Source organism: Colobus angolensis, unplaced genomic scaffold (genome assembly GCF_000951035.1).
Source record: "Colobus angolensis palliatus isolate OR3802 unplaced genomic scaffold, Cang.pa_1.0 Scaffold419, whole genome shotgun sequence".
In the NCBI taxonomy this organism is placed as follows: domain Eukaryota; kingdom Metazoa; phylum Chordata; class Mammalia; order Primates; family Cercopithecidae; genus Colobus; species Colobus angolensis.
Window position 1 is genome coordinate 2,234,764 of NW_012117588.1, and position 26,344 is coordinate 2,261,107.

The 26,344-nt window shown below is 38.6% G+C and overlaps 1 protein-coding gene across 4 annotated transcripts in view; it reads left to right on the forward strand.

The window, feature by feature from the left end:
* Positions 1 to 26,344, forward strand: part of SMARCA2 (SWI/SNF related, matrix associated, actin dependent regulator of chromatin, subfamily a, member 2) — a 183,601-nt gene that overhangs the window by 38,766 nt on the left and 118,491 nt on the right. For all 4 annotated transcript variants that reach the window (XM_011956472.1, XM_011956473.1, XM_011956474.1 and 1 more), the window contains exons 6-14: positions 2,710 to 2,836; positions 4,779 to 4,952; positions 6,407 to 6,580; positions 8,915 to 9,085; positions 18,244 to 18,297; positions 21,040 to 21,170; positions 21,393 to 21,450; positions 24,135 to 24,235; positions 25,538 to 25,685. In XM_011956472.1, coding sequence (XP_011811862.1) covers positions 2,710 to 2,836; positions 4,779 to 4,952; positions 6,407 to 6,580; positions 8,915 to 9,085; positions 18,244 to 18,297; positions 21,040 to 21,170; positions 21,393 to 21,450; positions 24,135 to 24,235; positions 25,538 to 25,685 — 1,138 coding nt within the window. The remainder of the gene's footprint in view (positions 1 to 2,709; positions 2,837 to 4,778; positions 4,953 to 6,406; positions 6,581 to 8,914; positions 9,086 to 18,243; positions 18,298 to 21,039; positions 21,171 to 21,392; positions 21,451 to 24,134; positions 24,236 to 25,537; positions 25,686 to 26,344) is intronic.

The window sequence follows — 26,344 nt, forward strand, 5'->3', positions numbered from 1 at the left end:
GTTAAGATGCAACATCTGTTGCTGTATCCAGATATTTGGGGCTATGTAGATGTTTTAGAAAATGAGCAAATGAAGTAGATGTCTGTTTCATATAGCGAAAAGTAATAATCTCATGCATATCACTAGTAAAAGGAATGTGGAAGAAAGTTGGGAGAATTTGAACAATTTTGCCAAAAGACTAAAATGATGAATTTATTATTGTGCATGAAATACAAAACTTTCAGTCTTTTGGATGATTAAACTATTTTAAAATGCTGTTGTTTGTGTTGGTATGCATAGTTAAAGCAACAGCATGGGCCAGGCATGGTGGGTCACGCCTGTAATCCCAGCACTTTGGGAGGCTGATGCCTGCATCCTGAGGTGAGGAATTTGAGACCAGCCTGGCCAACATGGCGAAACCCCATCTCTACTAAAAATACAAAAAGTAGCTGGGCGTGGTGGCACGTGCCTGTAGCCCCAGCTACATGGGAGGCTGAGGCAGGAGAATCACTTGAACCCAGGAGGTGGAGATTGCAGTGAGCTGAGATAGTGCCACTGCACTCCAGCCTGGCCGACAGAGTGAGACTCCCTCTCAAACAAACAAACAAATAAACAAAAAATAACAACAGCATAGTAGCAGTGATAATATTGACACATTATGATGACAAATCATTTAATAAATTAGAATGAATAACATGTATATAGCAAATAAAATAAGAATCAGTCGTAGATATTATTTTTAGTGAAGTCCCTGAAAAATAGTTTTCCTTACCACCATTTTAAAATTCTTAAAAATGATGACATTTTATTTCCCTTCCAAACTAAGCAACTGTAGGTTTTTTAAAAAATCACTCATTTTGATATTTGGCTATATGAAGTATTAGATCTTCTACAGCATTTAGGTCCAGGAGGTTTTACTTTTTCATGTTAATGAAAATGATGGCTGTCATCATCAGCATCTTGGCAAGGAAGACAAATGGCCTGGTTGCCTTAGGACAGAACTAGAAGTTAGAAAGAAAAAAAGTCTGTCCTCTCAGCTCTGTATTCTGGCAACACCATCATGTTTGGAAAAAATTGTAATATTCATTTTTTGAGATAATTTTGACTTTTATTTTAGATTCAGAGGATGCATGAATAGGTTTCTTAACATGGGTGTATTGCATGATGCTGAGGTTTGGGGTGCAACTGATCCCATCATTCAGCTAATGAGCATAGTACCTAAAAGTTTTTCAACCCTTGCTGCCCTCCCTCCCTCCCCCGTTTAGTAGTCCCCAGTGTGTATTGTTGCCATCTTTATGTCCATGAATACCCAATGTTTAGCTGCCACTTAAAAGTGAGAACATGCGGTATTTGGTTTTCTGTTCCTGCATTAATTTGCTTAGGATAATGGCCTCCAGCTGCATCCATGTTGCTGCAAAGGACATGATTTGGTTGTTTTTTCTTTAATGGCTGTGCATAATTTTTAACAGAATTCTTAATTTTCAACTTTTATAGTTGAGGTCCAGGCAGGTTCTCAGAAAGTATATTTTAATTATCTACCGTTTCATTGCAGTGGTTTTGGTATCAGGCAAATTGAGGTTCCAATCTTGGCCCCCTTCTTTACTAGCTCTGTGGTATTTCCAGGTGTCTTCAGTTTTCCTCATCAGTAAAATGGGACCATTATAACATTTACCTTATAGAGAGAGGCGTGTCTGTGTGTGTAAGAGAGAGACAATTAAATAAAATTGTGCATTAAAGGCACTTAGTGCTGTTAATATTAACCTAGTTTAACTTATTACTCATTTTATTATTATTCTTTCTTTGTTGAAATCTAGTTCAGTACAGTTTGCCTCAAATTTAGGGGATGTAGTTCTAAAAACAGGCTTAAATGGCATATAATTATTTGTCAGAATAGGATGCAGGTGAACTCTAAAACCAGCAGTTTATATATCTAACAGTAATAGTATCCCAAGTGAATGGCTAAAGTGAGAGGTCTTTTCTTTTCTACTCTGCCTTTATTATGCGGAAGTACATGCAGTTATATTTTTGATGGTGTGTAAAACGAGAATCCTCAATATCCTTTTCTAGAAACTCTTGGTTTTTGAGTACTATTTACTGCTGGCCCTGATTTTTTAAAAACAGCCTCATTTGTATTTTCTTTTCTCAAGCAAGCTCTGCTCACGGAGGAAGTGGCTGTGGCTGGCAGAGCGCTTTCTGAATGTTTAGGGTTGGCTGCTTTCTGTGGCATCAGCACCTAAAACCGTTCTTGCTCTTTCCGCTTTAATGGCTGTTCGTCATCAGCATCTTGGCAAAGAAGACAAATGGTCCGGTTGCCTTAGGACAGAACTAGAAGTTAGAAAAAAGTCTGTCCTCTCAGCTCTGCATTCTGTCTGGCTGGGAGTTAGGAAGCGAGTCAATTGTTTCTGTCTCTCATTTTCTCTCTCTGCTAAGAGCGAGCAAGGACATTTGACTTCCCCACTAGATACAGGGTGAACCTTCTTTCCCTGGTGTTAGATAGTGGTTGTGGAGGAAGCTACATTGTTAAGTTAACCTATACCTGTCTGCATTAATGCAAAGGTAACTTTTCTCTGCTTAACATCAAAAATTCTAGTTGGGTGTCAGAAATCAACTATCAGTATCTGGAATATGTTTTGCCCTGACCTTAAACCTGATGTCATTGTTTATCATGTAAGATTAAATTGTAATTGTTTTTCCACTGCCCCCTTTCCCCCATTTTATTGTTTCCTTTAGACTTCAGGCCCGCATAGCTCATAGGATACAAGAACTGGAAAATCTGCCTGGCTCTTTGCCACCAGATTTACGAACCAAAGCAACCGTGGAACTAAAAGCACTTCGGTTACTCAATTTCCAGCGTCAGGTAATACCTTTTCCCCAGTGAATCTGAGATGTAGAAAATAAATGTAATTATTCCTAAAGTGTTATCTGTGTTGCCTTTAGTCTATTCGATATTGTTATAAAGATAGAAACATAGTAAAATCGTGAATCTTTTAGACCAACAGCTTACAACTAAAAATAATGAAGATGAACTGCTTATTATTCTGGTTTTCTCTTCTGTATATGGGAAAGAGTTTTTCCTCCTGTACTATGGTTTACAAAGTCAAGAGTTATGGCATTTTGTTACCATGGATGAAAAACCTTGGGAACAAGTGGGGTAGCTCATGTTTGCCTTTATGACTCCAAGGAAAAACCAGAAGGTAGTAGATTGGAGTTTCTTTGTAAGCACAGATGTTAAGTGCTAGCCACGACTGTGAAAAGAATTTTAACAGATATGATAGCCACTCTACTGAATTAGTAGTTCATCATTTTTAGAAATACATAAAACAGTGTCTTATAGCTTATTTATTCACCAATATCTTAAGTTTGGAGTGTTTGATCACATCAGGCTCATACAGCGACTAATCCATAAATTATCTGTTCTTGTCGTTACGGTAGTTATTAAAAGCCAGTATAATGACCTATTTTCTGATTTCTAAATTAGTAAGAGACTAGTGGAATGAGTTAGAGCTAATTTTCACTTTGGTGAGTTTTGCTTTGTGGACTCAGAATGTTCAAGTTTGCTAGTCCACAGATTGCCTCACTAAGCCAAAGGGGATAAGGAACCTTTCATTGTTAGTCAGATGGGTTTGTTTTGTTAAAGCCTGGAACATGCAAAATGAATGATTAATGAGTAAAAGTAGTTTGGAAGTATTGACTTGGTCTGTTGGAGGATGTGAGTAAAATCACAGGCCACTCCACTTGCTATTGTTGTAGGAATTTGGGTGTATATTTGCCTTACTGGCTATAATATCACAGATGGACATTAGTGATGGGTAGGTGCTACTTGGCTCTTGGTTTGTGAGAGTAGATTTCAGCTTAAATTTTAAAAAGAAAAGGGAAAATTCTCTGAGTTCTGTTTACTTCTTTCTTATTGGTGACCTCATAAGATGAATTAATAAAGTGCTGGATAAAATCTCACTAAATGAATATTAACCAAGTATATTTTCAGGAATAAGTTTATGTTCAAATTAGCATTGCTGTGCTGGATTCTTATTGGTTTCTGATTTTTGTTTGATATTATTTTAAAAATCTGTTATTTATGAAGCTTCCCAATTAAATTAACTGTAACTAATGATGATTTCAGATTCAGTGGAATGATTATTTAATGTGTATTCTCTAGTCCCTACCCCCTACCACCACATAGCATGCAATACAGATAAAAGTATTACATTTGTGATGATCTGAAATAAGTTCATGATATAATACAAAATGTAGCTCTCTTGGAAAGAATATTATCATTGGAGTGGGAAGAAGCCAAAACCCGTATTTCCCATCCTTTGTATGAGACTATGAACTAACGTTGGTGGAGTACCTGCTGCTACTATACATGAAAGTAATTCTTTTATTCTTTTTTTGGAGCATCATTAAAATTAATCTTTAAACACAAAGCGAATGTTAACATGACATTTAAAACAGTGAAAAATTTAAAAAGCTTATTAGCTAATTAGTATCATTAGAATAATTAGATAAAATGAAGTTATTTAAAAGGCAAGACAACATCTTTTCTTTCTTTTACTGTTACAGTACTATAATTGCTTTTGATTTGAATTATTTGGGGGAAAAAATCTTGTACCATCCTTGAAAATATTGCATACATTTGGCATGATTTTAGTTCCTTCATTTAATACAAACCAAAGATGATTGAGAAGCTTGTAGAGATTCCCTGCCCCACTGTGGTCCATTAAGTGCAACCTAGAGAAGGCCAGGGTTCGGGAACCTAGCTTCTGTTTGGGAAGGCTCTCTAACTACTCTCCTCTTGACAGCTGAGACAGGAGGTGGTGGCCTGCATGCGCAGGGACACGACCCTGGAGACGGCTCTCAACTCCAAAGCATACAAACGGAGCAAGCGCCAGACTCTGAGAGAAGCTCGCATGACTGAGAAGCTGGAGAAGCAGCAAAAGATTGAGCAGGAGAGGAAACGCCGTCAGAAACACCAGGTTCTTAGACCCTGGGCTTTGTGTACCCTCACTTTGACAGAGCTGTCCAATGAAGTCATTGAATGGGGTCAGGATGACTGAAAAATGGACCCTTGTAGGTGGTGGGGACATCACAGAACAGAATGGTTCCTTGACATTTACGTAATCCAGCCACATCATTTTATAGGCAAGGACACTTAGGCCAGGACGTATAAATGACCTGCTCAAGGTCATACAATTGCTCAGCAGCAGAATGAGGTTTAGTACTGTCTTAGTCTGTTTGGGCTGCTATAAAAAAAAAATAGCATAAACTGGATGGTTGATGAGCAACAGAAATTTATTTTTCACCGTTCTGGAGACTGGAAGCCCAAGATCAGGGTACTAGCATGGCTGGGGTCTGGTGAGGGTCTTCTGCTGGGTTGCAAACTGCTAACTTCTTGTTTTCTTATGTAGTGGAAGCAGACCAAGAAAGTTCTCTGGGGTTCCTTTATAAGGGCACTAATCCCATTCCTAAGGGCTCCACCCTCATGATCTTATCACCTCCCAAAGGCCCCACCTCCTAATACCGTTTCACTGGGAGTTAGCATTTCAATATATAAATTTTGGGAGGACACAAACGTTCAGTCCATAACAGGTGTCATGTTCATAATCCCATGGAAAGTTTTTGAATGGGTGGGCATAGGTGGGTTTCCTAGAGCAAAATTCTGGGAGCAGGAACTTGGAAAAGGAAAGCAGAGAGCAAAAAGCTGTTTTCATAACAAATATAATAGTATCCTGGCCTCTTTGAAGGGACTAGTTGAATATTTGACAGAGGCAAATATTTAAAAACATTCCTTTCTGGGGGTTTGGAAATATTTTGATGTAGGATTTGTTTTCCTGTCATAGTCCTATAAAATGTATTTGTTTTCCTGTGTTTAATTTAGTGCTTCGCTTAGTTTTCTTTTGAAAAAAAATGTGGGATTTTAGTGTAAATAGAGATATATTTAAAAAGTGGATACGAATTCTGCATGGCAATTTTAACTTTATATCAGCTTACTTTGGGTCATAATCTAGGGTAGTTCAGTTAGAGCAGAAAAACATTACTTTTATGATATACTTTTTGCTGGAACTGCCCATGTTCCTCAGGTTTATTTTGGAGTGAATGAGTGGTTTGCTTCACATTTTATCATTGCCATTTTGTAGGTCTCTTTCAGTCTTTGATTTTTCCCTTCTCATGTGGCCACATCCTCAAGGCTGAGGAGGCTTCTCTTGCAAAAGCTTGCAACAAAAGGAACCTAAAGAGGCCATCTTTCCCACCAGCCCCATGGCCCACACCTCAACTGCAGAGACAAACTAGGGCACCTATCCCCAGACAGATTCTAGTCTTCTCATGCTGTTAAACACACACTAAGAGTTTTCTTGGACACATTGATAGCTCAGAGGACATTGGGCAGTGGATTTTAAGCATCCTTTTCTTCCCTTTTTGGATCCTCTAGGAATACCTGAACAGTATTTTGCAACATGCAAAAGATTTTAAGGAGTATCATCGGTCTGTGGCCGGAAAGATCCAGAAGCTCTCCAAAGCAGTGGCAACTTGGCATGCCAACACTGAAAGAGAGCAGAAGAAGGAGACAGAGCGGATTGAAAAGGAGAGAATGCGGCGACTGATGGTAAGGAACTCCCTGCAGGAGCCCGGGAAACCACTCAACCCACATCCGTCTGCAATGAGACCATTAAATATGGTGGTAGTAGAAAGAAAAAGTGAAAACTGCTTATCAAAAATTTTAATAAATTTATTTGAACCTTAGGCAGATGAAGTAAAAACTTTTTCTCTTTCCTGGACAGCACATGCCAAAAATCTAGGGGGATGACTGATGAGTATAGTATTTCTGTGTCCTGGGGTGGCATGCAGTACAGATTACAGCTTCTCTCATAAAAGCAGGTACTATATTTTGCATGAGTTTGGTAACCAAATCTGGATGGATGGCAAATGCAGTTCTTTAAAAAATATGGCCTCTTTGAGATGAATGACCACGTGTTTTGGAATGAATAACACGTTAAGTCATGTCTTCAGATCTAAGAAGGTCTGTATTTTGAAGCCTCTGGTGCTTATCTTTCTTTTTTAATGTGAGAAATTATTCTGTAACAGTGTAATAAGTGATTTTTAAGTTGATTTTGAAATGTTGCCTTTTTTGTGATAACTATGTTATGGTCAAAGGCTATTCATGGATCATTACATTTGCACTGTTATTTTTTAATGGGTATATAAATATAAGCACAGAAGAGATAGGTTTATATCATTGGCCTGAGTATTTGTTTTTATTGACCATTTATTTTTGGAATTGGACCTCAGAGCATGCTGTGGATTTTAGAAAAACGTGGGTTGATGTTATAATTATAGGAGACCTGCAGGTTCTATCTAGGACATAATGCCTGCGTAGATGAAGATAAGGTCATTAGTCTTAGCCCATAATTATGTGCCTGAAAAATTCTAAGTGACACTGTCTTCCTTGCTGGTATTGCAGTTTGCATTTTTTTCATTTTTTGAATTCCAGAGAGTAAACACCATGTTTTAAAAGCCTCTGTGTCCAGGTACTACCACATCTTACTACCCTATCCTGCCTCCCTCTCCATGCTGGGGAGAGAGGGGAGTGTCCAAGAGGTTTCTGACTAGACCATTTTTATAGTAATTTGATCACTAAGCAGTCAAATTTGTCTGACTCAACTGAAGTGAAACTATATTAGAACTTCAGTAACAGATTGGTTTGACACTAATGATTAGGCATTTGCAAATCATTAATTTTTGCAATTAAATGATGGAATATACAGATAATAGAGAAACTGAAGTTTTTTATCACTCTTTCTTCAAGTGAGTTCAACCATAACCAAAAGCAATTAGAGTTATAATAGCATTTGAGGCTCTTGCTCATCCACAGGGCAGACGGCAGCTAGACTGAGTGATGAAGCTGCTGTCACTCAGGCAGATGCTAGAGTGACACCCCTGGACAGAAGATCCCAAGTTTTTGTTTTTGTTTTTGCAATGGAGTTGCCGCTTAAAGGTTTTGCAGCTTGTTCCTTTTATCGTGGCATTACATGATAAAACTAATTTGGAGTGTCCTTTTATTGGGATACACAAAGACATTTCTCTCAGAATGGCTCAGAGTACATCAGAATTTTATTCTGTTTAACCTCATCATGTTGCTTAATGGGAGGTGGAAGTGGAAATTACTGTATCTGTTTTATTGCTCAGCAGTACCAGACTTCAGGTGCTAAGTGACTGGCTTGTCTCCAGTCACCTGGGCCCATTACTCAGTGCAGATCTGTGGGGGAAAACAAAAATCCCCCAAATTCGATCTTTCCTATCAACCACAAAGTTTGTAAGGCCAAAAAGAAAGACTTTTTTTAAATACAAGACATTATTTGTTAAAAGCCCATTTGATTCCTTGCCTTTAGTAGTACTTATTGAAATATTTATGAATGAAAGGATATTATGTCTGGAATTTGCTTCAAGACAATTCGGTTTGGGTTTAGGGGAAGAGTAGCAATGAAACAGGAATCACCACAAGTTACTTTTTGTTGTTTGGAGTTGATTATAGGAGAAATTATACTATTCTCTCTGCTTTTGATTATATGTGAAAATTTCTGAAATGTAGAGTTAAAGATAAACTTTAGATCATGAGTCATCAAATTCTAAAATCTTTTTGTACAGTTAAAGCAACACAGAAAACAAAGAGCTGGCTCAGAGTGCTTAATCACACCACATGTACAGCGTGGCTTTGTGCCCAGACTTTGCTGTAAACTCCAGTGTCCTGGGATGTAGGCGTCACACTTCTGTGTTTTTGCCCTGCTTCAAACTCTGTGCAATGGCTTGAACAGCCCAACTCATCCAGTTTGCTACGCTCCTACCAGTCAAAGTGCAGACTGTCAAGGGGAGGACAGAGTGGAGAGTGGAGTTGTCTGCATGCTTATTTTATGCTCTCATCGTACTCTTCTTTCCTTAATAGGCTGAAGATGAGGAAGGCTATAGAAAACTGATTGATCAAAAGAAAGACAGGCGTTTAGCTTACCTTTTGCAGCAGACCGATGAGTATGTAGCCAATCTGACCAACCTGGTTTGGGAGCACAAGCAAGCCCAAGCAGCCAAAGAGAAGAAGAAGAGAAGGAGGAGGAAGAAGGTGCGTATCCTAGTGGTGGCGGCTGAGTCCAGGGTGTATGGGCAGGCATAAGTTTAAGGCGAGTGTTGCTCTTTAAGTACTGTTTCTTAAACTGGTGAAAGTTTAGATGACTGAATTGTGAAAATTGCGTAAATGGGTATGGCATGAAAGTGTTGATTAGGTATACTAGACAACTATTGGAGGTAAGGGCGTAATAATAGGATGTACCAAACTAAAACAGTGTTCATAAATCATTGTTTAATAGATTTTAAATTAAGTACATACAGTTAATTGGGAAAGGAAAAACAGATACAAATAAGTGTTTGCTTAAGTTTAATGCCAGTATGACAGGGTATTACTCAATTATGAAAGAAATTTAAGACGAAAATGCAGTGTACAGGTTGGAAGAAGCCAGAGGAAGATATAGGCGATAGTTACTTGGACAGATGGCAGTGCCAAAGTTCTTCATTCAGTTCTGTCCCTCTGTCGCAGTGAGGTGAGTGTGCACATTGGGGTTTTAGGTAATCACATGAAAAGAGTCCCTATGTGAAATATTTCCTAATTATCATGAGAAATGAAGGGTAAGATTTAGAATCTCTACAGATATTGTATCTCAATTCAAGAGTAACCTGCTGAGGACAGGCCTGTGAATATGATCCTCTTTGAAGCTTAAATCATCCAGTCATCTAGTTCTTGGTTGATACTGTGTTTTCATGATAAATTCTGTTTAGGGCAGGTACCAAACATCAACAGAAAGTCACAATTGTAAAGGTCGAGGATTGGTAGCATTTAATCATTCATTCTGTACACTGAATAATTGAACAAAATGCTTTTCAAAAAATAATTAATTTCATGGCCCCTGAATCCTCATACCTGAGGAAAAATTATGTTTCATAATTAAGGAGGAGGAATAAGTGATTAAGGAGGTGCCTTCTTGCACTGATTTCTTTAGTATAAGATAGCTTACCTCATTGTGAAGATGAACGAGAGATGACTCAGGGCTTGTGTTTAGACATTTTGTTGGTGAGGAATACCTCATTTTCTTGTCAATGTGGCGTTATAGACTGTGCAAAACTCCAGCTCCAATTCCTACCTTAAAAAGATGTTTTCAGAATTAGTGAGGAACATATAGGTAAGGGGGAGGGAAGGATGATGGGGAAAGAAATCATATAAATGTAGTTATTACCACTGAACTGTAGATTTAAGAATGATAAAGATGGTGAATTTTTTATGTCTATTTGACTTCCATAAAAAATGTTTAAAAATTAAAAAGAAATTACTGACATATTGATAGCAGAGAAAGATGGAATTCTGGAATATTCTGTAAGTAGATCCCATTAAATGGCAGTTTTTAGTTTTTCCTAATTCAGCCGTGTGTTCTGCAGAGGTTATCACTGTTAGTGTTTTTAGTATTAAAATTTGTGTTTTACATTTCTTTATGATTAAAAGCTAATGACCCAGATTTGAGATTATGGCTTACAATTAATAGATTTCTGCCATGGTGTTAGATAGCTGCATCATCATAGGCAGAGAAAGATACACAATTGAGTGTTGATGATTATGCCTATATTTGTGTGTTCATCTGTACAGAACAGGGACCTGTCACAATTATTTTTCAGTTGTTACTCTGCATGATCTGTAAGTTGGCACGCCCCTTTCAAACCCTTGCCTTCAATATGGTAATAGCACTTATTCTTTGTGTCTTATGCTTTTACTCAACATATGCTAACTGAACACTTACTATGAGCTAGGTCATGTGCTAGAATGCTGGGAGAAGGAGGGTACAATGGTGAGGAAAACATCCTGCCTTCTCTCACAATTTAATCAGAGAGAGAAAAAGAGAGGCTAGACAGATATTAATCAGAGAGAGAAAGAGAGGCTAGACAGATTTTAATCCAACATGCACCCAAATATACAATTACAAGCTGGGATGAATGTTGTGGAGGGAAACTGTTTCCGGTTGGAGGTGGGGCCTGATTTCTTGGCAAACGAGTAATAGATGTCAAAGCAACTATTGTCTACCTTACAGGTATCTTTGAGTATCTCCCATTGATTATCTTACATGATCAATGTGCAGAATTTTTACTTTATGGTCAGCCATCTACCCTTCCTTGCATGCTCTTGGGTGCCTAGCATTTGAGTACTCCTTGCCCTCAGCAGGGCTAAGTTGGAGGGGCTCTGTTTCCTTCCAGGGTATCTTACTGGGAGAAGTGGGACAAAGAAAAGGGGGGGGGGAAAGAAACTGAGGCCCTTAGCCCTTCCTGGTTCCTGTCTCTTTTGCGAGGCTTTAAGACTTCATTAAGAGTGAATTATCCAGTTCCAGATGCACCTTTGTTCAAGTGCAAAGGAAGGGGATGCTTTGAAAAGTTGATTTGACATTTTGGATTATCTGTAAGTTCTTCTTCCCTCCATTAGAGTGAATTATTGGGAGTTGCTTATTCTAGCTTCTCTGTGGTGGAGGAAAACTTCCATGTCCATAAGCATAAAAATCTCTGCTATCCTTTTTAGCACTTTTCTATGGTATTAAATATTATGCTGTACCTATCAATATTTTTTAAATTGACAAATACTTCAATAAACTTTTGTTTTGAGAAAACGTACTTTACTCAGTGAACTAATAGCTAATAGCACTAACTTTGAAGGACAACTAAGCTACAGATAACTCTAAGAAATGTGCTATTAAACATGAAGATGTTTGACTTTTTCACTTAATTTAATCTGAAAAGGATTACCTTTTATTTTCAGCATTTAAACTAGTGTACAATTTTTTTTTTTTTTAAATTCCCTAGAAGAACAGAGGCCTCTGTCTTTCTTTGGGAGTTTATTGTGTTTACTTGTTGCTCGTGAATAATAGGGTAGGTTTCCTTTAACCCGTTATGACCTTGTTTAGTTTTCTCATCATTACAGACATTTTTTGAAGTACACATTTATAAATCATTTTGAAACTTCTCATTCTCAGCCTGGTCTTCCATTAAAGCCCTTGAAATGGAAGAAAAAGAAGTGAACTACATGTATCTCCTTAAGTGTCAGAGGAGGAATATTTTTTAAAGTATTGAAAACCTAGTTATATGAAACGAATGTCTTTGGTGTTGAAGGTGAATGTGCTATAATGTGTATTTTGCATGGCCTTGAGGTTTCCTACATGGTACCAAAGAGAATGGGGCTAGATAAAGGCACCAGGGCATGTAAAACTGGCGTGAACATGGCTAAATTAGTGAATTGAGTCATATTAGCAAGTAATCTTTTAAAATCAAAACTACATAAGAAAATATATATACTAATTTGCTGTTATTCTCTTGTAGGCTATTTCATTAAAAGATCTATTACCATAGTGCTTCAGGCCCATGATCTGTAAGAAGGCAACAGGAACATTATCTACCCCATAGATTTGTAGTGAGGATTACATGGGAAAGTTTATCTAAAGCATGTAGAATGCACCCTAACATATAGTAAGTGCTCAGTAAACATTATTTCATCAAGCAATTCTATGATACGAAAGTGGAATCATGATTTATAATGTGGTTATGTTTTTCTGAAAATAAATATTTTTTTAAACCTTTACTGCATATTCTTTGTGGTGTTGAATCAGTAATAATTGGTCACCACTTTTTGTCTAGTTGGAAATCAGTTGAATATTAGTGTGTAGGTTATCTTTGAGGACAATGGCAGGTTCTTTAAATATTGAGGCATGCAGAAGAGAAATGAGGAGTTATCCTCAGGTGATAAATTCTGCCTACCACCCTGTTCCCCCAACTCCTACAAAGAGAATTTTCTAATTACATGGCCTCTAATTTACAAGGGTTCCTGGTGATTATGAGGCATCTCTCACAGTATTTTAGGGTACATTTTTCCTTAAGCTGTAGTTAGGAGCCCATACCAGGAGCACCTCTGCCTATTGCTTAAAAGTCTAGCCATCGGCCAGGTGCGGTGGCTCACACCTGTAATCCCAGCAGTTTGGGAGGCTGAGGTGGGTGGATCATGAGGTCAGGAGATTGAGACCATCCTGGCTAACACAGTGAAACCTTGTCTCTATTAAAAAATACAAAAAATTAGCTGGGCGTGGTGGCGGGCACATGTAGTCCCATCTACTCAGGAGGCTGAGGTAGGAGAATGGTGTGAACCCGGGAGGCAGAGCTTTCAGTGAGCCGAGGTGGCACCACTGCACTCTAGCCTGGGCAACAGAGCAAGACTCTGTCTCCAAAAAAAAAAAAGTCTAGCTATTTCAGGGGTTCAGTTTCCAGAGCTGTTGACATCAGCCAAAACTAAATATTTAATTCTCCCTTCCACATCTTTCAGTGGGATGTATACCAGCAGAACTATTCTTGTGTTGTTTATTTGTGACATTTTTTGGAAACATATGATACTAATGGGCACATACTCAGAATCTCTGAGGCAACACTAGGCCAGATATAGTCTACCCATTGGAGGGTTCGATTTTCTTTCTAAAAATTCTTTTATCCTGTCTCTCTCTCTCTCTCTTTTTCCTTACCAACCACTTATTATAAGTAAATCTCAGGACTGTGATATTTTGCAGGTCTAACCTTCCTGGCATAATGTATTGGCCAATATAGTGGTAGGAAATGTGTTTTTATCCTGTTTAGATACCGGAATGTCAGAATAGCCTGCTGTTGGCACAATTTTCAGTAAAAAGAGCTTGAAAAGCAAAGCAGTAATATTATTGAGACATTTATTTTAAATTCAAGCTACTCCCTGATTCTTCTCAGTTTTTTTTATCTCTTACAGTTTCCCCAAAGATTATATACTTTATTACAGCTTTCCTCTACAAGATTTTCATAGATGAAAGAAAGGTTCTAATGTGATTCTGGACATTCCAGTGTAGGAACTATTGTAAGGATAGGTGAACACAATGCCACAGTGATTAGATTTATTTGACTAGTTCAGGGTCAAAATGGGTGAGACTAGAAGTTTGGAGCAAAGTCCTGTTTAACTGGATTGGCCAGTTACTTGAGTCAAAATGTTCGAATTAATTTTCTCTGTAAGAAACAACCCAAGTAATTTGCAAATGCCTGTTAATTTGATATTCCTAGGCATTTTTAAAAATTACCCGATTACCTATCTTAAGGTCCACTTAAATGACAGTAAAAATAACTCAAGTGGTTTTGGAAAGCTTAGGTTTCCAGCGAAACAGAATGAGTCCTTCAGATACCAGCACATTTGAATGTTGTTTCAGTATATTATAACAACACCCACTGGGGGATAAAGTACGTTCATTTTATAATAGAGATTGTAAAATATTTGATTTAAAACTGTTTCTTTATGTAATGAGGCTGTTTATAGCCTATGTTATAGTAATCTAAATAAAATGGCCTACTGAAGTCTTCTATTGAGTTCAGCTTACATGGGATTTTCATGTTTAGAGATTTCTTTCCTTCCTCAGCCCTGTTGTTGATTACGTTTTATACCTTCTGCAAGGAAGATGGGTAGCCGTGCACATACCTTGTTTGTGAACATTGCTAAATGGAAGATATGAATTGACATTGGCCTTGGAAATTGGGAACACACACTGTCTTTAGTTTGAGTAATTTTTAGTGATGAGTAATCTTTAGTTATGAATAATTCCTATCATGTCCCCTTACATGATTAGGTTAATTATACTCCTCCCTTCCTACATAAGCATAATTAGTTCTAAACTCTTTTTGCATGTAGGAAGAAGCCAGTACAAAGTTTCTTGTTCAGTGTTTTGTTTTGTTTTCAATCAATGGAAATAAGTGCCGGCATCAACCATTAATATTGATAGCATGCGTTTGCAATTACACGATGCAGATAACTACATATAAAAATTTCTCAGGTGGCAGAAGACACTGTAGCAGCTGCTGCATCCACACCAGGACATTTCATCAGGTGCTTAGAGACTGTCCGAAGTCAGCTCAAACAGTAGACTGATCATAAGCTTTTGGGTGTTAATTTTGAACCAAAAAAGGGGACAGTTGTGTTTGTTTTGCTTTGTTTTTTCAAGTTTTGAGGCACAGCATGAGGTTGATGTGAGTACATGGGCTTATGAAAGCGCACTAACCAGGAATGTCATCAAACTGTAGGAATCCAAAGTATGATGGGATAAGTTGACATCTTTTGCCATAGAGTAGACTGCCACCTGGCCTCTATCTCTTAGAATAACATGGCAGAATTGGATCCAAGGACAGGGCATGCTTGCGAGGGAAGTCACACAGAGCACCAATTCAATGGCTGATTGTGTATGTGCTCTTAACTATTTTATGACTTGCAAATGTATTGGCACCTATTTATGATAATAATAATTTAATGAGCATATGCTAAGTGGAAAGCATTGTTCTTTGTGCTTTCATTCATTCCTTCAATCACCAAATATTTATTTAGTGCCTTTTAAATGCCTGATGCCCTTGTGGGTGTGGGAATGCATCAGTGAACGAAACAGACAAAAATCCCTGACCTCGTAGCCTTATGAAGCAGTTTTCAGGAAATGCTACAGCCAGTCTTAATTATAGACATAAAAGAATAGTCCTTGGACTATCGTTGTCCCTTGTACAATGTGGAGATTGAGGCTGGCCGCATATATATTAATTGGGACACTGGATTGTACATGTTGAAACAGTGACCCAGTCCTGCAGAAGCCCTAGGATATAGGCACTGTTAGTTACCATTCCTGTTTCATGCAAGAGGGAACTAAGATGCAAAGAGAAAATGATTTGCTCAAGATCATACAACTAAGATCTCTTGCACTTAATTACGGAGAGCTAAGATTCAAACACAGTTTGTCTAATTCCAGAACCAACTGTCTTAAATCTAATATTACTCTGTCTCTCAGATTTGATACCTAATAGAATTTTCAAAAATAGTTTGGGGGATTTTAAGTAATGAAAGGGCCTGACCATGAGACAGATTTTAGATAACAATCTAGCTAGTCTATAGTATATTCATAGGAAAGTATCCTTTAGAATAGTTTTGATTATATTAATATATGATGCTTCAAGCTTTTTAATGTACTATTCATTGAAATGGTGATCCAATTCCACTTGCTAGATATTTGAAATTGGCTTATTCATTGTCTCATTCGATTTTCTTTGTTGGCCAAATTTGTAGCTTATTTCTGATTTGTATGGAAAGAATGGTGGAATTAATTGACTTTCCCCCATTAATTAAAATAGTCCCCTGAGTATAGATTCTGAGAATTCCAAAAATGGAACCTTCAGTGACTGGTAGCAGGGATGGTTTCTTTACTGAATACAGGGGTCCTGTTATTGTTCTCTGTGTCACTAGCTTAGATGTAGAGCCTGATGCTCTTCGAAGCTGATCATTTCTTTTGAGCTTATAAGTATTTTCGCTCTGGGGTGACAAAAATAGAAATTTAATTTCTTGGAAAATCATAACCAAAGGGAGTATTTTATTTCCTACTGTTTGGTAGAAGCTGCATTTTTTTTTTATGCCTTGTGCTTTGGCATACATACATACATGTATTTTTGGTAAGAAAATTGCGTTGTAAAAGAACTTCAGAAATTTCAAATGCTGATGGAACTGTCTTTCTTCACTATGAATAAAAGTGGATTTTACACTTTAAGTGTTTTCTTAAAAGCTATTTTGTCAAAAGACAGTTATTTTCTAGAAGGCAAAAACGTATTATATAATCGATATCTTAAGTAAACAAAGTTGAGTTCATATTGATTCTGTATCATCATTTTTTATTTTTAATTAACTAAAGATCCAAGGGAGGAAAGCTCATTTTCTCAAGCATCTTGGCAAAGGAAGTGACTAAAGTTTTCTTTTTTCTCATTATACTATGCAGAAATAGTATAGCTTTCCAGTAGTAACTTTAAAATAGGGATTCTATAGAGGTGATTTTAAAGATTTCGCTTGTCAGAGAGGTTATCATAAGTGGAAGAAATTTTACATTATTTTGCGTATATTACAGATGAGACTTTCTTGGATATGTACAAGATATGACATAATCTCTTTTTTTTCCTTTTTTTTTTTTGACATGGTGTCTTGCTCTGTCACCCAGACTGGAGTGCAGTGGTGCGGTCTTGGCTCACTGCAAGCTCCGCCTCCTGGGTTCACGCCATTCTCCTGCCTCAGCCTCCTGAGTAGCTGGGACCACAGGCGCCCGCCACAACGCCCAGCTAATTTTTTGTATTTTTAGTAGAGACAGGGTTTCACTGTGTTAACCAGGATGGTCTTGATCTCCTGATCTTGTGATCCACCCGCCTTGGCCTCCCAAAGTGCTGGGATTACAGGCGTGAGCCACCGTACCTGGCTGATATGACATATTCTTAACTTTTTTCATTTAGGTTGTTTTTGAGGCACATAGAAGTTAATGGACTAAGATATTGGGATATGTAAGAAATGGTAGATAACAGAATTCTTCATGAGACAACAGTATCTGCATCAAATTTTCCCATACACACATGGTAGAAATACTGTATATTATGAAAGAAATTTAGGTGGAATTAAAAACATCCAGGGAACTCATAAAGTTTTATATTATGTTTTTATGCCCATGGAGTGGTTCATAGCTTATTCTTTTTATTGAGAATCCTATTTTATTTTATTTTTATTATTTCAACTTTTATTTTAGATGCAGGGGATACATGTACAAGTTTATTACCTGGGTATATTGTGTGATGCTGAGGTTTGTGTTACAGTTGATCCTGTCACCCAGGTAGAGATCATCGTACCCAATAATTAGTTTTTCAACTCTTGCCCCGCTCCCTCTTTCCCCCCTCTAGCAGTCCCCAGTGTCTATTGTTGCTATCAGAGCTTATTCCTGATGGACAGTTTTAGAATGTTGTTCTTCATTGCTGAAGAAAACTTGCTTAGGGGATAGGAAAGTTGAGCTAATTATGTCAGGATTTGTCTTCCCACTCCCAAACATGAGAAGAACATTTCAGATTCTGACCACTGTCTTGATGCTGCCCTGTCTTAAGCTCTTTGAGTCCCTGAAGACACAATCTACAAATCTCTAGTGTGCTGGTCTCAGATCACATCTGGCTTTAAGTGACTCTCTACAAGTTCCTCATAAAATACATGTTTTGTCTCAGCAAAGAGAAATGAACATAAAAGACATTAACACTTAAGCTCTGTTAGATAATAATGAGGTAACAATGAAATTCTATTACATACCAGAGAGTTACCAGGAAGTCCTGTACCCCATCGTCTTGGTTACATATAACATTTTTGTTGTTTTGCAGAAGGCTGAAGAGAATGCAGAGGGTGGGGAGTCTGCCCTGGGACCGGATGGAGAGGTAAGGGATTGTCATCCTTTCCACTGTGTTCTGCTGAACGGAGTCCGTGCCATACCTGGCAGCACCATTCTTCATACGTACTATTTTTTCTTACTCTGCTATTTAATTTAAGTAAAAATAGTAATACATTAGCATAGTCGAACATTAGAATGATACAAAAGGGATACAGTGAAAAATAATCTACTTGCATGTCAGACTGTCAATCAACTGATATTAAATGTATTGCATACTATTTCAGAACTTTTTGTGCACATATAATCATATATTTATAAATATATAGGGTGTGTAAGAATCTTATATGATTCTATAATTATCTTGCCCAGTAAATGATATGGAAGCATAACATATGACCCAGTTTCTCTAGTTTATTATTAGTTTGAAATTATAAAAATATATAAACTAAAGAAGTCACGTATTTGGTTAACTTATTTTTGGCATTTTTAATAGACTTGCCGTATAGCTTCTATATGTATATTCATCAGCCTAGTCCTAAAATTCATTTCCTAGTAGTTCTAATATTCTCCTGAATTATGAGGATACCGTTTATTTATTGGATTTTTTTCCTGAAGAATTTAAGGTTCCCTGCCAGCAATTCACAGTGAGGAGGCACACTCCCAGAGCAGGATGGGAAGGGAGTTTGTTTCCAATAATCTTCATTTTGTCTCATAAATTCTGATAAACCTACTTGGCGGATCGGAGTGGGTGGGAGGTTGCCACTTCCCATTCTGGTATCGCTCTGCACACAGTTGTATTATGAACTCAAACAGCAGAGATGCAGAAAAAAAAGATTGAACCACTATTCTATGCAGAAACCTCTTGAACAATAAGTGTTACTTAACCACTATAATCCATCACAAGGAAAGAAAGGATCAGGATAAATGTCTGATATGTAAGAAACTCCGTGGGCTGTTATGGGAAAAGAATACTATATATTAGAGCACTTAGAAACAACTCTAATTTGCAAAAGCCCGGCCTTACCTAAGTATGCCTCCCATTGGTCTACAATTAACAAGCACACAGGGAGAGATTTAACATGTTAGCTTAATAGTGTTCTTATATCTTACTGTCTGTTGGGAAAATTAGCTACTGGTCTTGGGCTTATGACATACATCTTTTTTTCTTTTAATCTTAACACATATGTCCTGTTTGCTAAGGCTTGCAACGTGGACATCTTGCTCTGTTTTGAAATAATGTTCTTATTATTATGCTCTTCTGTTCTCATTCAGCGCTTTTGCCAAGGTTCTAATTCCATCCACAGTGATTTCCAATTTTCTTAGAGGCATGACATTAGCACAAAAACAAGCTATATTATAATGGTTCGTGATAACAGAATATGATTTTTCCAAGAGAAATGATAGCAAATTGTAGATTTTCTTCTTTATCTCTTGAGTATATAGATGACCTTTTACATTAATGAGGAAGAAGTGTCATGTTGGCGTGCAAAGTAATGATGTTCAAAACCATTGCTTTAGCACACACAAAAGAAAAACACGACAACCTGGAGTAAGCCTTTTCTCTTTTTAAGGTTATTTTTGTGGATAATTGCTAATATATTGTTTCTTATGCTGACAGTGCTTTGTTGAGGGTGTAAGAGGAAAGAACCTTTGGCTATGTGTTTTTTGTTTTGTTTTGTTTTTTGGTCATTTCCTATAAGATATGGAAGATAAACTATAGCATACTGTATGTTATCCTATCATTTCTGCTTAATTCCAATTGAAAGGAATTTAGGAAAAATTTTGGAATTGAATTGTCTAAAAATACAATTTTATTACTTTTCAGGAGATAGATAACTTGAACCACTCACAAATCAAACATTTCCAAACAAACATTTTACTTAGGGATCTGCTTCTAGAAGTACAGGTCACCCTGTAATCAGGAGCAGTCATTCGCTACTGATTATATTCAAGTGTGATTCTTGTGTTCCTTGGATATAGTAGTCTAGTAATGAACTTTAGCTTAATCTTGGTCAATTTGCCAGATTTCAGAGGAGCAGAGCTTTTTTCTTTGTCACACTCAAAGATACCAATAGTTGGGTTAGATGCCTGGGGGTTAGTTTTGGAAAAAGGACACCGGTTCTGCAGAGACCAAACCAGCCACTCATGAGATGACATGAGTTATAATACCTTTTCTGTTTTTCATTCTCTCTGAAACCATGACTTTGCAGTAGTTGTTATCTGGGAAGTATTAGTTGAGGAATCGGGGGTTGTTAGTTACAAATGACCGAAATCAACTCTGCCTGATTTAAATAAAAAGGGAATGTATTGAGAGGATACCGGGCAACTCATCAGATCTCCTGGGTTTCTGAGGAACCTGACTCAGGGCTATCCCCAATATTATGCTCTACAACTGGTCCAGTAAGGACAGGCTGTGGTTGGGAGCAGGCAGAAGCTTGACAGAGCCATTACCACTTTCTTGTTGCTACTGTAGTCTGCCCTGCACCAGTGTACCTGTTGGTTTCCACACCCTTGCACTTCTAGCTCCTAACTCACATCCTTGGTGATGTATCTGGTTGCTGGAGCTGAGGTTTGTGCCTGTATCTTAGCTGCCAGGGAGGCAGCATTTTCAGTTTTTTTAGTGGGAGGTAGCCTCTCGCCTCCCACCAAAACTCATTAGGTAGTGAAATTTCCAAACACAGAATAAGGTTTCAGATGCTGGGCAGCAAAAAATGCTGAGAAACATCCAGTAAAGAACTGGGAGAAGGTCTTAACATCAAGCCATGACGTGGTTTTCTCTCCTTTGTAGCCCATAGATGAAAGCAGCCAGATGAGTGACCTCCCTGTCAAAGTGACTCACACAGAAACCGGCAAGGTTCTGTTCGGACCAGAAGCACCCAAAGCAAGTCAGCTGGACGCCTGGCTGGAAATGAATCCTGGGTAAGTCATGAAAGCAGCATTCATGGTGTTCTTTTAGCTTTTTAGATTTGGTAATCTTGTACAATCTCGAAACTAAAACTACATAGCCTTTGCTGAGATGGTTGAAGTTGTTATTTGGATTTGTCTTTTACACATAGAATGTGCTATTAAGTCATGTGTGTCTTTGTTGTTTGAGAATTTAAAAAACTAAGCCCCCTCCTCTTCCTCATTCTTTTTCCTTAGTTATGAAGTTGCCCCTAGATCCGACAGTGAAGAGAGTGATTCTGATTATGAGGAGGAGGTATGTATGTATCTCTGTTTGGGGTTTATTGGTTTGAAAGTTGTCAGAGGAAGAAACTTCTTCCTGAATGTAAGCCCGGGCCTTGTGTCCGTCTATCGATTCTTCCTCCTGGATTGGCCTTTGGGTGACAGCTGGGGCTAAGGATTTACAAATGCTTTGATGGTGTATGCCTAGAGGTACAGTGATCTCTTGGGAGGCCCCGGCTAATGGGGAAACTTGGCACATTCTAAATTCACTTATAACCAAGAAAAGAGAAGCTGGCATTAACTTGGAGATGGTGAAGTGGTCTTTTGGGGGAGAATTGGAGATGGATTACTTTGGGAAAGGCCATGCCATACCTCTGAGTGGTTCACACTGAGAACTAGCTGCCGAAAAGTTCTGAAGTCCTTCAGACCTTAGAGTCTATTTGCAATTCTGAGTCTGGAAACTTGGACAAAAAAGGGCAACATGGGATTGGTTTAATGAGTTTATTGATCCTCTTGATTTCTCTCCAAATGTGATTCTTGTTTGAATTCCTTAAATATACTTGTTACCCAAAGAGAAACGCTCAGTCTCTTGGAAGGAATACTTAGTATAACTAGAACCTAAAATGGGAATCTTGGGTACTTTTAATAGAAATTGAGAAATAATAAAATATTCGTTAAGTCAGCTACAAAATGTTTAATGTAATAATTAAAAATAGAAGTATTAAAAGAAGTTTTGATCTCGTTTATTAGAGCATTGTTAATATATATTAGTTAATATATAATAAGTCATTAGATCTGATATTTTTGAGAGTGCCGTAGTATAGGTGCCGAGGACCAGGTAAAGCATCCTTACCCATAATAGCTGACCAGGATCTCAAGACTATGGCTGTTTTCCTTCTATTTGTAGACTTGTGTTTTCCAAATTAGTCTTCCATGAGCACTTAATGCTTTTGTAAAAAGGAAGAATAATAAAAGTTACATTATATTCATATATAATATATATGATGCATATAAATTCATATATATATTATTCATATATAATGTATGATCATTAAAAAGCAAACATGATTGGGCATGGTGACTCATGCCTGTAATCCCAGCATTTTGGGAAGCTGAGGTGGGAGAATTGCTTGAGTCCAGGAGTTCGAGACCAGCCTGGGCAACATGGTAAAACCCTGTTTCTACAAAAAATACAAAAATCAGCAGGGTGTGGTGACGCATGCCTGCAGTTCCAGCTACTCAGGAGACTGAGGTAGGAGGATGGCTTGAGTCCTGGGCAGAGGCTGCAGTGGGCTGAGGACATGTGACTGCACTCTAGCCTGGGTGACAGAGCAAGATCCTGTTTTTTTTTTTTTTTAAAAAAAAAAGCAAAATACTTTTTGGGGGGATGCTATTTTTTCCCCCAGCTACTCTACCTCTAAGATATTTAAAGGGGGTTTGTTTACTTGGATGAATGGGCTTATAAATGACCTACTGAAAGAACCTTCTCTTCGAGTTAAGAGAACCAGAGAGGGCAGAGATAAGATAAAGTAGGCAACCTAGCCAGCAGGGGCCAACCTGAGGATGACAGGCACAGACAGCCCTTGTCCCTGGGCCCATCGCATGGGTCTGCTGCAGGTGAGCCTGAGTGACATGTGGAGAGTCATGTCCCCTCTCAGCATTTTATTTCCTGGCCTGGAAGATGAAGGAGTTGTGCCAAGGCGTTAGCTTATTCCCTGCTTCTAAATGATCTGCTATCATAAGGTTTGAGTTTTCTCCTTGATAGTATGTCAGTTCATACTTTGTCATTGAAGATTTATAGAAAAGCATGGTTCTCTTTAAACCTGCTTTTCAAGGAAACTCTACTGGATTGTCTGGAAAGATTTAGCCTTCTACACCAGGTTAGTAGTGGACAGAATGGACATTTATTTAGTGATGCTTTCAAATGGGTCAGCTGGATGTAGTACTCAGTTGAGAAGGGAGAGGTATTGAATCCTTTGCCAAGTTATTGAGAGTTTTTGATCTCAGTACTCTGTGATGTGTGATGTGAATCAGCCACAGAAAGCAAAAGTGTGCTTGTAAGATCCAGGTCCTCTACAGTGGACGTGTATGGGGCCATCCAAGTCCCATGGGCGTTATCAGAGGGAGTGGATTTTTTTGTTTTGTTTTATGTTTTGTTTTGTTTGGAGACAGAGTTTCACTCTTGTTGCCCAGACTGGAGTGCAGTGGCGTGATCTTGGCTCACTGCAACCTCTGCCTTCTGGGTTCAAGCGATTCTCCTGCCTCAGCCTCTGGAGTAGCTGGGATTACAGGCATGAGCCACTGCGCCCAGCCATCAGAGAGAGTGTTTATATGAGAAGGAGGATCCTAATATCTCTACTATATGGCTTTAGAGAGAATGCTACTGAGTGAGAGCAGATATGCTCTGCAGGACTCTGATAACCAAATAATGATAAATATTTATGTTTCTGGCATGACGTTTACATACTCATTCTTGGGGGCAAGGGTTCTAGGGGATTCTCAGAGAGTTTCCTTCATTCTCTTATTCATGATTTCAACAGCAATGGAATGGGGGTATTGCCTCACTTGAATAGATGTTAAATTTACTTCCTCCCTGAATTTTATGATCTTACTTCATCTGTGAAGTTGAATACTAGTTCATGTCTTTTCAGAAAATGTCAATCATAGAGATTTCCTTGTTAAAATATAATTTCCTCCCTATCTTTGTTCCTTCTCCAGGATGAGGAAGAAGAGTCCAGTAGGCAGGAAACCGAAGAGAAAATACTCCTGGATCCAAATAGTGAAGAAGTTTCTGAGAAGGATGCTAAGCAGATCATTGAGTGTGTATTGAGTTTTTCCCTTGGAAATGCATTGCCTGAGGATGATGCTTGATGAATTTTCTTTTAGGAAATTTTGTTTAAGGAAGGCAACTAACTTCACGCCTACACTCTGCTTGAAACTGCTCTTAGAGGTCACCACTGAGTTCTGGGTTCCCAGGTCTCAGGGTTTCATGTTGATTCTCCCTCCTTCCCTCCCTTCCTCCCTTCCCTTTCTTCCTCACTTCCTTCCTCTTCTCTCTCCTTAATCCCCTCCTCCAGCTCAGGCTCACTCCTGAGCATCACACCTGTCATCTGCACTTCAATCCCAGACTGAACTAATGAGACTTACCTCCCTAACTGGCTGCTTCACTCCCTTTCCTGCCTCCCTTAATGACATCAGCACTCCCCCTGAAACCCAAGTGAGAGACACCATTCCTGTCTTCCTCCTGCTGCCATTGCCAAGTTGACAACCAACTCCCGCCCAGTCCCTGAACGCTCTCCAACCTTCAGAGTGTCCTGGCTCTGTGTCTCATCCATTCCTGTGGGCCCTCTATGTCAAGGGTTTGCACATTTCTTTGCTTGTATAGCTCGACTATTAAAAGAAAACTGTTGTGAAACAACATACAAAAGAGAAAATGTTAAAAGATGAGGTATTTTAAATACCAGAAATAGACATCCTCATACTCCTCCCTTTTATTCGCTGGCTGTGTGCCCACTTCAGGGACCCTTCCTCTTACCAGTCTGCCCTGATCCTTCACTAAAGGCGTTAAGAATCCCCCTCAGTGGTTCCTCATTGCCTACAGAATAACAGACTAGTTCATGAACAAGGCACAGAAGATAGAAGCCTGTCTTTCCTCCTTCCTACCCCTTTAATGTTGGGTTGCCCTCTCCCCCTGCCCTCCCAGCTTTAGCCAGTGTTCTGTGAACAGGATTTATCTTTGTATTTAACAGTCTAGGACGGTTTCATTGGCAAAGTATTCGTCTGCAGGTGTAGGGTTCTGGCTCCTATCTGTCTTTTGGGTCAAGGGGACCTGCATTTGAATCCTGGTTTCACTACCTTTTATGGGATTCAAACAAATGAAGTAACCTCTGTAAGCCTCAGGTTCTCCACCTGCATAAAATGGGGATGATCATCATCATGCCTTTTATGCTTGCTTTTTGTGAGGATTACAGATAGTGTATATTAACTGCATGGCAAGTAGTGGTTGATAAATAAAACACACTTATTGCAGCTATTTTAGGTTCTCAAATCATTTTTTGAGTGAAGTAAAACAACACATGCACACCCGTCTGTGTGTGATTCTCCACTTTTTCCTTTCCCAGGACAGCTAAGCAAGACGTGGATGATGAATACAGCATGCAGTACAGTGCCAGGGGCTCCCAGTCCTACTACACCGTGGCTCATGCCATCTCGGAGAGGGTGGAGAAACAGTCCGCCCTCCTCATTAACGGAACCCTAAAGCATTACCAGGTAATTGGTGTGGTTTGTGTTTCCTTGGCAAGTCGTAACCATTTGCCTAATTTTGATTGAGGTATGTCATGCACATGTTAACTAAGGGCTTTTGATGACGAGACTTTTAGGCCACATCACTTGTAATACTGAGATTCCTTTCATTGTGCCTATAATTCTTTTAGAGTACTCCATGTTACCATCTTTACTAGGGCATGCCATACCCATTTTCTCTTTTATGCTTTTGGGATGTATTTTAAGTGATCTCTGCAAAATGGGAAACCCAGCCACATTCTATTAAACTGGAGAACATCCATGCCTCATCTTGAAGTAGATGAAGTATTTCTTTAAAATCTGTAGGTGTGGCTGTGGTTTTATGGATTCAACCCGCCTAGGAGTAGCTATCTACTACATTTATCCTTTTTCTTAAGACACAATAGGCCAGGGAAGGTGGCTCACTCCTGTAATCCCCATCACTTTGGGAGGCTGAGGTGGGTGGATCACTTGAGGTCAGGAATTCGAGACTAGCCTGGCCAACATGGTGAAACCCTGTCTCTACTAAAAATACAAAAATCAGCTGTGTGTGATGGCGCACGCCTGTAATCCCCGCTGCTCCGGAGGCTGAGGCAGGAGAATCGCTTGAGCCTGGGAGGCGGAGGTTGCAGTGAGCCAAGATCATA